Here is a 17,246-nt window from a genome sequence, read left to right as displayed (position 1 = left end):
GGTAGATGTTATGGGAAAATGTAGTTGCAAGATGATACTGTTAATTCTGAATTTGAAATATGCTTAATAAAAGGTCGAGTGGTTTAAGACGCCTGTCCCGGTAATGCAAGAGATACTGGTGTCAATTTTAGTTGTGACGGTTATCTTTTTACTTTTCTGTGTCTAGTTCCGTTTAGATTTATTAGTAATATCTTCTTCAATGGTAATACATTTTTAAAAACAAAGTGGAAATATGTTTTGTAAAAGAAAAACAATAATTTTTCAGCTTTTTTTAAACCAATGGGTTCCTTTATAAACCAGTCCATAAAAAACGTAATATATTGTTATATAAAACGTTACCAACTGTACGTGCTCTTGTGAAATGATTTTTTATTATTATTTTAAGGCTAAATAAAATATTAAGGCCTGCAAAAAAGGCATTATTTATTATTTGATGATTTTTTATTAAATTAGTGGATTAAACGAAGTTAATTATTTTTATAAAGATGCCGCAAAGTGAATATACAATTATTAAAAAAAATATAAATTAGTCACCCTGTACATTAATGATTTTATATTTATCTTAACTGACTGCATTAATTATACATATCTGTCTGAGCCCCTTGACCGATTGAAATCAAAGTTGATTAGCTATGTCATCTTCAAATTGGGAGTTAAAAAACGACGGATTTTTTTAGAAATGAAAGCCTAAAAAAATCAACTAGAATTTTTAAATGCCTTTTAAAGCTTAAAAAAAACTTTTTTTCGTTTAACTGAGGATCGAACCTTTTTACCCAGGAACTGGAGTCGAGAACTCTATCAACCTCGCCAAATGCCGATCAGGTAGGACCGACATTTATTTCATACATTAACGTCGTCCGATTTAGGAAAATGCGCATGTGGCCGCGTGTATGTACACGATTGTACACCAAAAGTTGATACAATGCATTGCCATTTATAATGAGTATCTGCCTAGATTCGGCTCGATCGGATGCCAAGAAACTATCACTTTGTTTTATACTTAATGTTTTATGCATTATCATAAAATCTAAAATCATATAAGATAAGCTTTAATAATTTGTATTAGCTTACAATGATATATTTTTCTAAAGACTTTTAAAATTGTTATTTATGTTTTCATAATTTTGGTTTGCTATATTCCTGTAAAATTTAATTTTTTTCTTTTATGTAATTGTAAAAATGTAACTGTAAACTCGCCATAAAAAGATTTATAATGTAAAGAACCCGTTAGACGTGCTAAAAAGTAGTTTATCGGGACTAAAGTGTGTAAAATAAAAAATAAATAAAAAAATAAAAAAGTAAAAAATTAATAATATTCACGCAAAGGCTTTGCCTTTGTGGGACTTTTGTATTTACACATATTTTTTATATTTTATTTTATTTTGGTACATTTTTATAACAGTTTCAACATAGCAAAAATTTTCAATAAAAATAATTTTAAAAAGAAGATATCACTCAAACTAGGATTTTCGGGATAAGAGCCAACCATCAATAAGTAAGGGGACCAGAAAAAAAACCTATTTTCTGCCAATTATGGGCGGTTTGTGGCTATTTTTGGAGTCTGGAGAAAAAAGATTTTTTTTACGTTAACCTTACCCAGGAGGCCCTGAGCAAAATAATCTCTCGTCCGTTTGTATATAATTATTTGCATACTATTATCTACGTGCTCCATTGGGTAACGTATTTTTCATACCTGGAATGATGTTTTTACATTAGCTCCACACAGGAGGCCCCGAGGAAAAAAATCCTCAGGGCCCTTATCATCTTTGGGGATGCTGAACCTCTCCCGATTCTGCCCGCCACGCAAGATCTGAACAAACCTTGCCCGATGAACCCGGGCACCCCTGCTAATTCACTAAACGTAGCAAACCACTTGGGATGTCCTATGGCAGAGGTGTTGGTCAACAATAACCAGATTAAAAATAGGTTTTCAGGTCACACAATATTATTGAAAAAAAATATGCATTTTAACTGAGCTGTGATACATTTTCAATGGTGAAAACAAACTCTCTAAATAGGTACCTACACGCGAACGCTAAAAAGAAAACTTTATCTGACTACAAAGAATTTGAAATCTGTCATCACATCACATTATTCCCAGAATTTTGAACAGTTCGCATTTGTCTTCTATTTTAGAATACGGGAAACCTAATCGCCGGCAAGAATTTACATATCAACTGTACGAGTATGTAGAAAAGAAAGCCCACTAATTAGTTAGAGTTGAATAAGTGTTGGCTGATGACATCTGAAGTTCAATGTCACGGCCGTCACTTTTCCCCGTGGGATGAAAGTGGAGAGATGACTGAGATACATTTAAATTATTATATTTAAAGTTGGCAGTCGGGCGTGGGTTCAGGTGTTCACGTAGCAGCCATACATGAGAATACAATATTACTTTACTATTATAGTTTCATGTAGTTATGCACCGGTTTACGTAAGCCGCGTTAATTTGGCGAAATAGAAGTAAGGATAACGTTACTACTAATCTAAGAATAGTATCATGTTGTTTTATTTATTATTCTAATAATAATAATAATAACATGGCATTTATATAGCGCAGTTTAGTGTCATTTCACTTCAAGTGCGCTTAACTACTCGTATAACAAACATTAATGGTTCTTAAAATTATTCCTACAGTGTGCCTTACCCAATACAGATCTAATATTATAACACTAAATACACTGTTTATAAAAAATGATGACAAAACTTAGAATAACAATAACAGCAGGACAGAACAAAACACGAATATTAAAACTAAAACATAACATAAAACAGGAGGCAGTTTGTGCTCAGAAATGAGAATTTTCTGAGCAGACACTTTAAAAAGGTACAATAACGATTCTACGTGGCACGGAACCTACCAGGAGACCAAACTATAAATGAGGTTGCTCTCGCTTAGCAATCTGGAGGACGCGGGTTCAAATCTTGTATGTGGTACAATTTACTTATTCAAAATAATATATCGTATATTTGCAGCATGTTCTAGAGTAGAAGATACTCTCAGTACCGCCCTGGTAAAAGACCACCATTCAGAATTGAAACATTGCTTCAAATGGCATTGGCCGTGTTTGATGACCAGATCTGAATAGCCAGGTACTTTCGCACCTTTCTCTTCTCCAGCTCCTTCCCTTCCTCACTACTTTCAACCAATACAACCACTCACTGGTTCCAATTAGTTGGGAGCAATTAGGACTCTTGTGCGGTATTCACATAAAATTTAAAAATTGTCAAATTATGATTTGTACTGAATAGTGTCTCATGTGACGTCACCACACACCATTGCATACGTCTTACCCGAGTTTTTGAAATATCATTGTAAATATCTAAAAACTGATATTCTCTTTAGTAATAATGCATTTCAATCGACATAAAAATTAGGAGACAATCTCATTAATACGGAGATGGATGATTTTGGAACGATAAAATACGGGCGCATCCTAAAAATGGCCTGCATATGTGAGGTTAAAGTGCGTCCACTATGCGTGGCTCTACACGACAAACTTTGCACATCAGAAAAGAGGGGTTTGACGCCACCACTTATTCGCCAAGACTTCCAAAGGCTGCTTCGAGGTTTTTTCGAGGGCTCTGCTGTATTGGAGCATAATTTTCTAAGTTCCTGACGACCATCGAAGACAGTGTTCATCGTAGATTATTATATATTTCTGCCGTAGTATCAATCAACCTGCCAATAGTTCTTCCGGTGGGGGGTATATTGATTTATAATTCTGAGATTTCTCAACCTGAGCGAGTATAGCTACTAGCTACTACCCGTGGTTCTATTCCACATATTTCTTCTCGTGTGTGCTCGGAATGAACCACCTACATGTGCACATTCCACAACTTTTCAGGTTGATTCGTGGATGGTTTACAAACTTGGCTATCTTGTAGAGCATCCATTTCTATGTTCCCGATGGTTATCTCCGTCACCGACAGCATAGACTGTTTTATCTTCTAATCTGCAGGACTAACTTGCCAATGGGCATACCGGTTGGGAAGGCAACTTCTTCTTGAACAGAACCAATTCATATATCGACATATTTAGCATCAATGGAGCTGCTTTTAAACGGCAAGCTTTAGTTCTGCTAGAATGCTTCACGGAGAAAATAAATATTGCTAATTTATTAAGAATCTCTTATTATTGATAATCCGGTTAAACACGGGGTGCAGGCCTTCAACGTGTGAATTTTGTAAATATTATCGCGATGTTGGAACATGTAATAACTAATTTGAAATATACTAAAATTTTAACAGGAAACCTGTTAATTCATTCGTTAAAGGCCTGCAATCCCGTTTTTAACCAGTTTACCAAAAAATTGAAGAGATTCTTAAAAACTTTGCAATTCTTATTTTCCGTGTAGGTAAGGTAACTACTTTCATTTTTTTAGTATATTTACGCAATTTATTTTTAAAAGGCCTTAAAATGAACAATATTGTAATGTTTTTAAAATAATAAATAGTGATGAGAGATTGAAAGGATTGCATTTCCTATTGATTCTTGTCATGGAATATATTATATTTTTTTGTAAACAGTGCAGTTTAAAATATATTACAGTATAATATGAGTCCGTGACAGAAGACAGGCTAGACGCAGTGAGATGGTTTGTAAAACGGGCCTAGCGTGACCGTCCGTTCCGCTCCCAGAGTCGGAACAACGAACAAATCCTCTTACTGGTACAAACACACACACACACATCACATTACAAGAAGGAACAATGAATAGGTAGAACTATTACGACGAATAATTATATTCCTTATTCGAAACGGACATTCCTTGATAATAGTTGCCATAAGTTTGAATGGATGTAAAGGGATTGTTCAAACTTTAAAGTTCGAAGGCAGACAAGAAAATTAAAAATCCAACGGGAGATCATTTTACCCGGGTATTTATTTTATCATTGTTTAGGAATTTACCCTTCAGGTTCTATCACCCATTCAAAATACGGAAAAGGGAATACATTATACATTTAGCATTATATAGCAGCCAAAACGATGGGAGAAATTAGTAGAAGATAATATTGTAATGTTGAATTTGAAGTATGAGATCGACAAAAATGACGTAAAATAGTTATGCCCCAATGGCCGAGTGGTTAGAGGCATTTTCCCGGTAAGACAGAGATCTTGAGTTGAAAAATTCTATCCACAATTGGTTCCTCGTACGTAAGAGATGAAGAAAGCTTTGAAAAGGAAGTGAAAAAAGGAATTTGCACGACAGAAGAAGAGCAAAATGCAAAAGATATGAAGTGACAGAGACATACCGACGACCACCAAGATCAGATTCGTCCGGGCACTACTGATTGTCCCCGTAATTCTTCTACACGGTGTGGAAACATGAACACTTAGGCCCAGTTATTTAAGTTATGTTTTAGAAAAATGCTCAGAATTCAATGGACACTGGTTGATCTATGACACCGCCTGGGCAAACAAATGTATCTATCCTGGAAGAGCTATAATAGGAATCGAACTGCCTGCCTACAACGTATTCTTAGATACTTTGGACACGTTGCTCGCCAAACGGAGAAACTCGTGGTCACTGAAAAAGTGGAAGACGGTAGAAGCAGAGAATGACCAAGTGTCACTGGCGTCCGGTACGTCGGTATCTCAGGCTCACCAGGAAGCGAAGAATAGTCATTGGAAAGTGGAAGGCGGGAGAAACAGAGAATGACCAAGTGTCACTGGCGTCCGGTGCGTCGGTATCTTAGGCTCACCAGGCAGCGCAGAAAAGTCATTGAAAAAGTGGAATGTGGGAGAAACAGAGAATGACCAAGTGTCACTGGCGTCCGGTGCGTCGGTATCTTAGGCTCACCAGGCAGCGCAGAAAAGTCATTGAAAAAGTGGAATGTGGGAGAAACAGAGAATGACCAAGTGTCACTGGCGTCCGGTGCGTCGGTATCTTAGGCTCACCAGGCAGCGCAGAAAAGTCATTGAAAAAGTGGAATGTGGGAGAAACAGAGAATGACCAAGTGTCACTGGCGTCCGGTGCGTCGGTATCTTAGGCTCACCAGGCAGCGCAGAAAAGTCATTGAAAAAGTGGAATGTGGGAGAAACAGAGAATGACCAAGTGTCACTGGCGTCCGGTGCGTCGGTATCTTAGGCTCACCAGGCAGCGCAGAAAAGTCATTGAAAAAGTGGAATGTGGGAGAAACAGAGAATGACCAAGTGTCATTGGCGTCCGGTGCGTCAGTATCTCAGGCTCACCGGGCAGCACAGAATAGTCATTGGAAAGTGGAAGGCGGGAGAAACAGAGAATGACCATGTGTCACTGGCGTCCTGTACGTCGGTATCTTAGGCTCACCAAGCAGCGCAGAATAGTTAATGGAAAAGTGGAAGGTGGGAGAAACAGACAATGACCAAGTGTCACTGGCGTCCGGTGCGTCGGTATCTTAGGCTCAACAGGCAGTGGAGGAGCCTTGTCCACCAGAAAATGTTATTCAAATATTATTTAGTTGAAACGAGAAGAGATGAAATTTTTACAAGGGTTATTTATGATAAGAATTCAAAAGTGGGATAGTTATTGATTAGAGTGGGAGAGAAAAAGCATACACTATTTTCAATTTCAAAATACAGGAGATCAATGTGGCATTTACAAGTTTAAATTCAAATGAATTTTTTGCAACTTGGCCTTCCGAATTTTAGAAATAAAAGTACCTTCCGAATTTTAGAAAACCTTTCGATTTTGAGAGAGGATTTTTCTATTTTCGGGGGCAATATTATACAAGAAAATCACTTTTCTTAAAAGAGCAAATTCTACGTACATCTCGTGAAATTTGTAAAAACGGACAATGGCCCTTTTAGAAACACGCAGCACCTGTATCGACGACATAACCGTCACATTCTCCACACTCGGGTGGGACAATGCCGGGCATGTGGAATGCAAAGTTATCCAAGTGCGACCTTGGTCGGAAGACAAACAGACGTCACCCACATTTTATTATATGAAATGGGCTGACGACACAAAACAAGCCATCTATCGGCTTCGGATGGGAAATAACCGCCAAAAATCGCTAAAAGTGAACACATTTTAGGATTTGATGTAGGCCTATGCAAAGCTACACGCCTGATAAAGCTAACATCAAAAGAGTCCCGAGGTGGTAACCCGATGATTTGTCCACTCTGCTACATGTACCGGGTGTCAGTTGATGAAAAAAGAAGAAATTATACCAAACGGTCCTACCGCTGAGACCTCTGTTGCAACATCTATTTCTGTTAAGTGTGCTTCGTTCTAACGAAGGCTGGATAGGTGACAACGGAACTATCATCGTTATCAGCTGTGCTTATTTATATCCATCGGTTCCTTCATGTTATTCAAAATATTTCACCTATCAGTCCATAAATTACTCAAATTACCTGTGTACACATCCGTTTGTACGATATTATTTCAAAAAGACATATTATGAATAAAAAAATAAATCGTTAAAAATAGATGTGTACGTAATTAGTAAAGTCGTTAAGGTATGAAATTACCCTAAAGAAGTTGTTGGAATACTGAACCGTAGAGCAGCGCAACTTGTTGGCATATTATTATTAGTGTTTACAGAAGTCAGCTGTTGCGGGGGCTATTTTTAAATGCGCTGACAGTGCATCGGTGGTTAGCTGCACTTCGGGTTTTGAGATGCACATAGAACGATCACAAACTACCAATCCTATGAACTTTAAAATCAGGCAATAGTAAAATAAAAATTCAAAGTATTTTATACAATCAAAAAATTGGGAAGTAAACCCGCACAGGCTTCAAATATGTTTAAATAACTGTTTTACTACTTATTTCAAAATACAGTAGGGAAGTATTGCTGTCTTTTTTTGCTTTAGTTTAACCAATTATTTGACATACGTAATAGACAACCCACATGGATAAAAATGAGTATTGCTAATTTATTAAGGAATCTCTTCAAATTATTCGCAATCCAGGCTTGCAAGATCCCTAACGAACGAATTGATAGTTTTCCTGGTAAACTTTTAGTACGAATGTTATGTGTTCATAGAAATCCTGATACGTATTTCGTTATTATATTTTATCAAGGCAAATGCAGGTGCATGAACACGTGTTCCGATAAATTAGGAATTTGCCAAAAGTTTATCAGGAAACGGCCTACAATCCCGCTTTTACCCAGATTACAAATAATTTAAAAAGATTCTTAATAAATTAGCAAAACTCATTTTTCTCCATGTTGGACAACCTAGCAAAATATAATTACTTCCAAAATTCTTGAAGTATGTTTAAATGGGTTTCATAAAAATTATTGGCATTTCCAAGCCATATATACTCGTAACACGCAGTTTCCTAAATATATTTAATTAATGGCTGTCAAACGCCGAAATTCCTTCGCCGCCAGGCCGAAGGGAGGAACCGCCTTTCTCAAGTTGCTGCCAAATTATCAGAGAGGATAACGCGAAATCTCTTGATTTTAAGTATTATAAATTTACGCATTTTTTTTACAAACATAATGAAAACCAATGTTTACTAAAAAAACAAAAAAGATAGTTGTACAAAGCTCGTCTACAGATTCCACCAAAAAATCAATTTATCTTAATATTTTTAATAAAATAAATTTCTTCGTACATCTTGTTTATGAAAACATAGGTATATACATTTTTTTTAATGATAAGTACGTTTAAGTTAATTTTATGTATTCATAGATATATAATAAGCTAGGTACATTCAGACATTTAAATACATGAATTGTTCATTTATTAGCTTTGTCACTTTTGCGCGAGGTCTCGTGGAATTTTCAGATCTTTTCTTTCAGTAAATCTTTTGCTGTGTCTGTGCGCCAGTGGCTTTTTGTATTTAAATCTGACATTACGACAGTCAAAATTCTCTTTATAATAATTATTTTACAAGCAATAATTATTCGCCTGAAACACTCATCCCCATTGAAAAATCTCCTGATAAAAGATACATGACGCCAACGGGAGACGAACCCGTGTCCCTTCGATTTCCGGTCGACAGCTCTGACCACTGAGCTATGGCGGCTTATCTCTTATCCGCGAAATAATTCAATATATACTAGTGTTTCATTAAACAATTACTGCTTGTTACATTTTTTTTCTCTTTATAATACCTAATCTACATGTGAATAATAAATGATGAAACACAGAATTTGAATTAAATAATATTATTAAGTTATCTATTTGAATTTCACTATTTTTTCGAGAATTAATGAATGCAAATCTTGTAAACTGAAATTAACACACTTCCAGACATCCGATCGAGCTGAAACTCGGCAGATAGAGTCGTTATTGATGACATTACATTTTACTGACTTTTAGTGGCAAACACGTACACACACGCGGACAAATACGCATTTCTCTGAAATCGGATGACATTACAGCAGTTAATATACAGGGTTTTCCAATAAGAGGTGTTATTTAGATATTCAATTATAAAATATCAATAGTTTCGTTGCTTGTGTGGCACGTAGCGCCGTCCTGTTGAAAGTAAACGCTGTCCAGATCAATACCATCCAATTCCGGCCACAAAAAAGCATTAATCATCTCTCGATAGCGCAATCCATTCACCGTAACTATTGCTCCAGCATCATTTTCGCACCAAACAGTCACACGTTGAGAATAGAGAGGCTTTTCAACAATAACTCTTGGGTTTTCCGAGCCCCAGATGCTACAATTTTGCTTGTTGACGAAGCCACCGATGTGGAAATGGGCCTCATCACTCAATATGATTTGCATTTGATTCACTCAAGTGAATTTTAATAATTTAAATGCGTTGTTTAAGCGTGTATCGTGCCATTTTTATTAATGGCGTAGTTTCTACTTGTCAAATATCAAAAAATGACTTCAAAAGTAGCATCTACCGAAATAGCGGGCAATTCAAAATAACACCTCTTATTGGAAAATCCTGTACAGTGAGTGTACAATGGAGTTGTCGATTTCAGTTCTTGGATAGGAAGGTTTTTTTTTAATATTTTAAATGATTGATTTTGATTGAAAGGTTGATTTATTTAATGTTTGAGCTTAGCGCATTTTTTAAAAAATTTTACAGTTAATACTCGGGTGAAACCGAATACAACAACCACTTATAAAATTCTGTAGACGTGGTTTAAGTGCCTTATGCTTATCGAAATTATTCACCGATGGTAAAGTGTTCACTTGAAAATTTATATAAATCCCTTGAAATTGCTGGATTACTTACTCGTATTATTTCAGAATCTTGGGGTGATTAAAATAAGTTCTTTAGAAGGTCGTCGTCAAAACGAGTTAAAAAAATACTGCGCCATCAACGGGATGAATTTTGTATAATAGTTTCGTCTAGTCTAGAGTCTAGGGGTCGAGATATGTACCTACATGTAATCCGGGCATAACGAGGAGATACAGTTTGACCTTCAACATTTTCTTATAAAAATGATAATTGAAGAAAATGAAATTAAAAAGTTTTCTTTAGAAGTTCCGTTAAATATTGAGTTTTTTTGCTCATTTGAAAAAAATATAGCACAACATCTTTAAAATTTGATAATTGAAAAACGTGTTTTGGTGCAAAAAAAATGTTGTAACTCGACAGTTTTGCATTTCGTTTGTCTGTAAATTTTTTGTAACCTCTGTTTTATGTTTCAAGATGGTGGAATTTTTATTATTTTGGAAGAAATTATTTTTCAAACGTGAAATCGTCATGTTTGTCGTGTTGAAGTTATTCGCTTTTGTTTTCAATATTATGGTACCTACATGCCAGAGAAAAATTTAAAAAAGAACTGTCAGTGAGATAGTGACGTTTCTTTGGAGAAATTATTAATGTTAATAATTTAAATAACTGATTATTAATGCACCAACAGAAATAATAAATAACAAGGAGACATATGATTATACAATGTTTTGTTTCTATAATAATACTTTAAATAAAATTAAACTATATAAATTTAAAAAAATAAAAATCCTAGGAAAAATTGCCCATCAAAAAAATACTATTCGAATGAACACCGTGGGTTAACTTGAAAACTCATTATCAGATGAAAATATAAACAAAAGAAATACATATTACAAATATAGAATATACAATTATTAAAATACAATAAAATTGGTACCGAATTTACCGCTTTTCTGATATGATTTAATTCCAATTTTGAAAATTATAAGTTTATTGAGCTTGATTAATTTCACGCATTACGCAGGAATTCGTAGGAATATTTCACATCACACATGCATGCACCGACAACCGAAATTAGTACGTTTAACAATTTCGAAAACCTGTAATTCAAATCGTTAGATTTTGACGCGCTTTCCCCTACATCTCTCACTGCACTAGGATCTACTACTATTATGTGAACCGCATTCGTAAAGCCACGAGTTGGAAGTCATATTTTGGAAATCGTTTTAATTTGATCGACTTTTTCATACGTTTGCTTTTTAATTATTTTTATAGGGTGCTTAAACATGCAGTGCTACCTCCTTGTGCACAAACCAACTTTATGGACTGTCTTGCTGTGTCCATCATCAGGGCAAATATACACATGTTTCTGAAAGTACCTATCTATACATATCTAGTTACTAAGCACAGTTAAAGCTGATTCATGCAACCTATCGATTTTTAATACTGATTCGTCAAGGTTTTTAAAATAAATTCTAAAATACAATAAATTGAATATGACGTTTATCATCCCTCTTTTAAATCTAAGTTTAAATTCCTAATTTACGCACAATCGTGCCTTATTCAGCGCAGGAACAGCGATTGTTTTACTGCCCTGAAGAAGGGATGACTGAGTGTATCAAAAACTATTTGTCTCTATACTCAAATAGAATATTGTTAAATGTACAGAAAAGTGGGAATCAATTAATAGGAACATTTAATTTTAAAAACAATTTGTATCAGTGAGATAACAATGAATACCAACTATTTCAGTAACCGAAAATGGAAAATATAACGTATGTTTTAATCTATGCGTTCATAGATGGCGTTAATTTTTTTTTTAAATAAACTTTTTGCAAGTTGAATACGCGACATGAATGAATGGTTTTTTGTTCGTATAAAAATACAATTCTTTTAAGAAAGTAATACAAATAGCATTTTTTAGAAGTGATTCAATCTATATGTACGGGTGCTAAAAAATAATTCGTCTTAATATTTTAAAGCGCGAATTACAAAAAGTGCATTTTCATAAATTATTCAAATTATTAAAGAAAAAGATAAATATTCATTCATAACTGAAAATCGAACCAGACTTAAATATATATATATATTTGCATGCCCTAAACTTCACACTTCATTTGCCCAGCACCATTATACCCATCAAGGAAAACATTTATTTAATTAATTACCAGAAGAATTTAGAAGCATTAATGATTAAAAAAAAAACAAATTATGAAATATTTAAAAAAATATTTTACGGAAACCGTTAGCAAAAAAACTGATTCCCCTAGTTTCACTTGAAAATCTCACAAATTATCCTACTATACTCTTCTTATACTCCAAATGCTTTTAATGGAAGTGTAGTATAAATTAAAACAGTATGACTTGTAAACATTGTATATTTACTGTAAAAAATACAAATATTAAACAAATAAATAAAAAAATATATATATTAAATTTATGCCATCTATCAGATTTTCATGAACTTTACGTTTATCCTTAAATAGTTATTATGTTAAAATTAAAACCGGTTTTTCAGTTTATTATTTAATCCAAACTATGATTGTTCAATTGGCAACCATTGTTATTGAATTGAGGTTAGTTTTTATGCTTTTATTTTATTTAATCCAAACTATTATCCTAAGAACTCAAAATAGGTTTGGGTTTAATCAAAATTGCTAGTCAAATGCATTATTTTCCACTTTTGGTTGCTGAAATAGTTGTTTCTCGTTGTTATCTAACTGATAAAAGGTGTTTTCAAATAAATAAAAATATGCCTACTGACCGTCTCTCACTTTTCTGTATATTTGCCAATTTTTTTAACAAAAATACCTACTAATTTATCATTTTCAGTCATGTTTCACCACAAAGATATTAAAGAATACACTTTAAAAGCATATTTTCAATGAGTAGACTTTAAAAAATATATTTTCAAGGAATACACTTTAAAAGGATATTTTCAAATAAAAAACACATATTGTGTAGGTGCGTATTAAAATGTATTTATCTGGGTACCTACCTGATAGTATTGAGTTTGGCCAAATCATCACCCTCTGACGAGTTCATCAGATCGCAGGAAGCCAAATTGTGTGATAAATTATTACACCACATAATTTTAGTCATTCAATTTATATTACCGATCTCGAATATCTATATTTTTGTTATAAAATAACACGAACGTGTGGGTATATAATTATTGTCTATAGTATTAGAATTATTTTGCATTAGAAGTGTAATTATTTTTAATCAAAATGATAAACAATTTGTGCGGATTTGAAAAGGCAGATAACATTTTTTTTATTTTATACGCCATATGTAAATATGCAATCATTTTATGAAATTTAGAAGAGATCGGTAGATATAAGAAAATGGGGAAAAGTGATGGTGTTTAAAGAAAGTTTTGAAATACACAGTTAGTTTGTTGTGTATATGAGAAAGATTTGTAATTTTATTGTTTTAGCCTGCAGTAAGTAATGCCATAGACAAGATTCCTACGATATTAAAACACAGAAAATAAAATATATATTTTGCTCCATTTATTTAATAGTTTCGGTATGTTGGAGCCCAGTCACATTTAATTATCGAAGATTAGCGCCATTTTTTGATCTTTCACACTGAGATTTTTTTTAGAGTTCCAACTGCTACTAACCTTCCTGAGCCAGTGAGACATCTTCAATAGACGTACGTCGTGACTCTGAAGGTAGGTAGGGGTAGATGGGGAAGAGGAAGGTGAGGAAGTACTTGGGTACTCAGATTTGGTCACCAAACACAACAAGCCATTTAAAGCAACGTTTTGATTCTGAATGGTGGAAAAAAAGACGCTAATGTTTTGATCGCTATGAAGTGTATCCACTTCCGAGCCGAACCTATGAACCTTTCTACTTGTTCCCATTATATCCATCAGCTATTGGGATCTTTAAAACTAGAAAAGGGCGAATCGGGCCTATTTTTAACAAGCGTTTTTAGTAAGCGTTTAAAGATGGTTTGAGAAGGAGATATGTAAATAATTAATGTTAGAAGGAGCGCGCTAATATAAAAAAAGATAAAATTAAGTGAAAACCGTGAAAATATTTAATAAAACATGACTCGTTTGAAATAGATCAAAAACCTCTCGACAAATGCTTTACTTGCATTTAAAGATACACTGGCTTCATTTTCATGGCTATAACATGTAAAATAACAGAACTAAACGTGTTTTAAATAATTTTCGAAGCTTACTTTGCGATTTTTTTCTATCGAGAGAATTTCAAATAATTATCGTTTCGGCATATTAAATGCATAGATATTATCTTCAAAGATAGAAAAGAGAAAGAGATAAATAAAATATAGTTAAGGAGGAACTTGTTATAAATCGGTAGAAATTGGATATGCGGGGGCTTGAGATATAAACGCAAACCGCCATTTGCAGTGGGTTCGTTTCATTCCCATGAATCGTGGTTCGTGGTTTGAGGTTCGTTGAAACATATAGGTACGTATAAAGATGACAAAATTTTCGCGAGCCAAGTCACTAATTATTGGAAAGGAATAAAACGTGGAAATTTGGTCATCTTTATACTTAGCATCGAACATCGAACGGTTCATAATTTCATTGAATGGTTCAGAGGTTCACAGGTTCGGCTCAGTGGTTTAGCTCGCAAGTGTATAAGCGCCATAAAATTTCATGAAAATCTGATAAAATAAATCAGTAAGGAGAGTAAGAGGGAATTATTTATAGTAGTTGATTACTGTAAACAATATCATAAAAAAAAAAAAAAATCAACTTCAAACTCGATTTACTCGATAACGAAAGCTCAAATAAAAAAAAAATATACTACAAAATCGACTCCAAATGTGATGTAGATTCACCAGTTTCCCGCTTGTACTACGAGTTTCCGGACACCCTGTATTATGAATGTACTAAAAAAATATTAGGAAACGGCCTGCAATCCCGTTATTAACATGATCTTAATAAATCAGCAATACTAATTTTTCTCCGCGCGGATCATATTTTGATCAGAAGCTAAAACAAACCGAGAAACAGCGTTCAAATGTCAAAAATTCATAAGGGTGGATAGTCGATAGGATCGTCATCAAATGTGACGGGGTTTGACACAACCAACTGTCAATGAAGCTCGTAACGCCATGAAATGACCGCTGTCTGTCTAGTGAGAGTATTCTTCATTGATCAAAATAATATTGACACAAGAAAAAATAAGTTTACGGGTTCTCATAGACAACAAAGACTTATCTACGATTTATAATTAACGAAAAGTAAGATATACTCGTTTTCAGTAAGTGTATTGCTTGAACGGCGGATTGGAAAACGCATTGAATAGATTGATTTATTTGAAAACACGTATTTTTATTTATAATCTAAGTAAGCTAAAATTGTTTTAATCTTCAGCAATAATCGTCCTTTACGGAAAACTTATATTTCTGAGAAAACATTTTGTCAGAAAGAATAAAATTTTAAGCGCTGCCAAGTTTTAAATTTAAAAAATATCTTTGCTAGCTTATTTCTATCTTAAGTCTCAAACAGATATAAAAGGTTCTAACTTGCTTACAGACAGATTTACAATAGATTATTCAGGGAATTAAACGCATATCGCATAAAGCATGCGTAAAAAAGTATATAATTATAATTTTTATCTACGTAAATATGCAAACAAACTTTGTAGAATTCCTAGATAATTGTTATCCATGGATTTGTGATTGTAATTTCGCTTATTTTATTATCAGCGTAACATCTTTATTTTCAATATGTTTCACAAAGAAGAAACATGTGTCGTGTTTAAAATCGTGTAGAATCGCAAATAATTTTTGAAAAACTAGAAATATTTTGATGCCTGACCTCAAGCAGTGACATTGAAAGGTGACATTAGACCTAACTGTGTTCGGTCTGTAAAAAACTACCAAATTTTAAATATTCTGTAATGTTTTGTTTACAAATACAAATTTTTATAGAATTTGATGTGACAGTAATTTGTTACAAAAATTTTATTCATCATTATTTATTATTATTTTATATGAGTTCATTTTGTCTATGAATCAATTTTTTGTTTTGTTTTATAGAAAATATGGGTTTAATTTTTAATATCTCGCGGTACATTTTTAAAATATGCAACATCATGTTAATAAAATGTAACAATACCAAAAAATATATGCAAATTTGTTTTAGAATAATATTAATTGATATCAGTGAAATGCATATAATTAAAACAAATTATTATTGAATTTGATTGAATATGCACCATAACATTAAATAATAATGTTAAAGTGAATGTTTATTATTATGTACGAATTTATTAGCCGATAACATGCAGTTGTAATTATTTGAAATGTTTACTGAAATATGCTGAAACTGTGACGTTGTTAATTTCAGGTAAACGTAAAAATGACACTGCTGAAGTTTTGAGTATAGTCGATTCACGTGCGTTTGTTAGTACTTCATATAAAGTGAAATTGAAAACAAACACTAACCTCACTTTCCAAGCCGGTACAGTCCGCTATATCCCACTCAAGTTTTGTATTTAACGTTTAGACAGCTGTCACTCGCGGGCACAATCAACCACGACAGATAAAGAGAGTTGTAATTAAGAACGGTGTGTTTGGTTTGTTATTATTAGTAAATTGGGTTGTTAGTTTACGTAGAATCGGTGTTGACAAGGGAACACGAAGGTACGACCGACAATCGTCGCGGCCCGCCGTCGACTCGCCTCGGAAAGGACGAAAGAAGGTCGCGGGAGCCGGGAACACACGAACACTAGACGAAGAAGCTACTACTTGCGCCGATACGGGGCGCGTGCGGCACACCCGCCAAGCAGAGCGAGGCAACTTTAGACCACCACACAAAAAAGAATAAACCAAATATAATAGTTCATTTAAATCCACTTTTATTGTGTTTTGTTTTTGGTGTGTGTGCGTGCTATTTATTGCTTGCGTTTGGGGATAGTACATTTCTCCCGATGCATTTTCTTCTAAACCCGAAATAGAAGGTTGACGGGGCGGCCGCGGCCATTCTTGTCTTTGATAGTAATGTCACTTCTGTATTTGGTCGGATAGTTGAGGAACCGGAAAGCGGGAAAGCGGAAAAACGCCTGCTATTGTTTATGGAGCATATTTAGCGCGGCAAGTCTACTTCTTCTAATTCTGCGCGAAAAATTTTAAAACTCGTTCTGGAACGTTCGTTGGAAAG

The 17,246-nt window shown here is 34.1% G+C and overlaps 1 protein-coding gene across 2 annotated transcripts in view; it reads right to left on the bottom strand.

Moving 5' to 3' along the window:
• Positions 1 to 16,758, bottom strand: part of LOC149422798 (glycogen-binding subunit 76A-like) — a 170,001-nt gene extending 153,243 nt beyond the window's left edge. Inside the window, exon 1 of one of the 2 annotated variants that reach the window (XM_089633512.1) lies at positions 16,532 to 16,758. Coding sequence is in view for 1 of the 2 variants with exons in the window: in XM_089633508.1 (XP_089489634.1) it covers positions 13,092 to 13,195 (104 nt within the window). In the remaining variant the exon portion in view is untranslated. Of the gene's footprint in view, positions 1 to 13,091; positions 13,233 to 16,531 lie in introns of those variants that run through there. The other variant, XM_089633508.1, reaches the window with a different exon arrangement.
• Between the last annotated feature and the right edge of the window lie 488 nt (positions 16,759 to 17,246).

Source organism: Hesperophylax consimilis, chromosome 7 (genome assembly GCF_061612785.1).
Source record: "Hesperophylax consimilis isolate HC1 chromosome 7, BYU_Hcon_1.0, whole genome shotgun sequence".
In the NCBI taxonomy this organism is placed as follows: Eukaryota; Metazoa; Arthropoda; class Insecta; order Trichoptera; family Limnephilidae; genus Hesperophylax; species Hesperophylax consimilis.
This window is presented reverse-complemented; position numbering and strand designations above follow the sequence as displayed.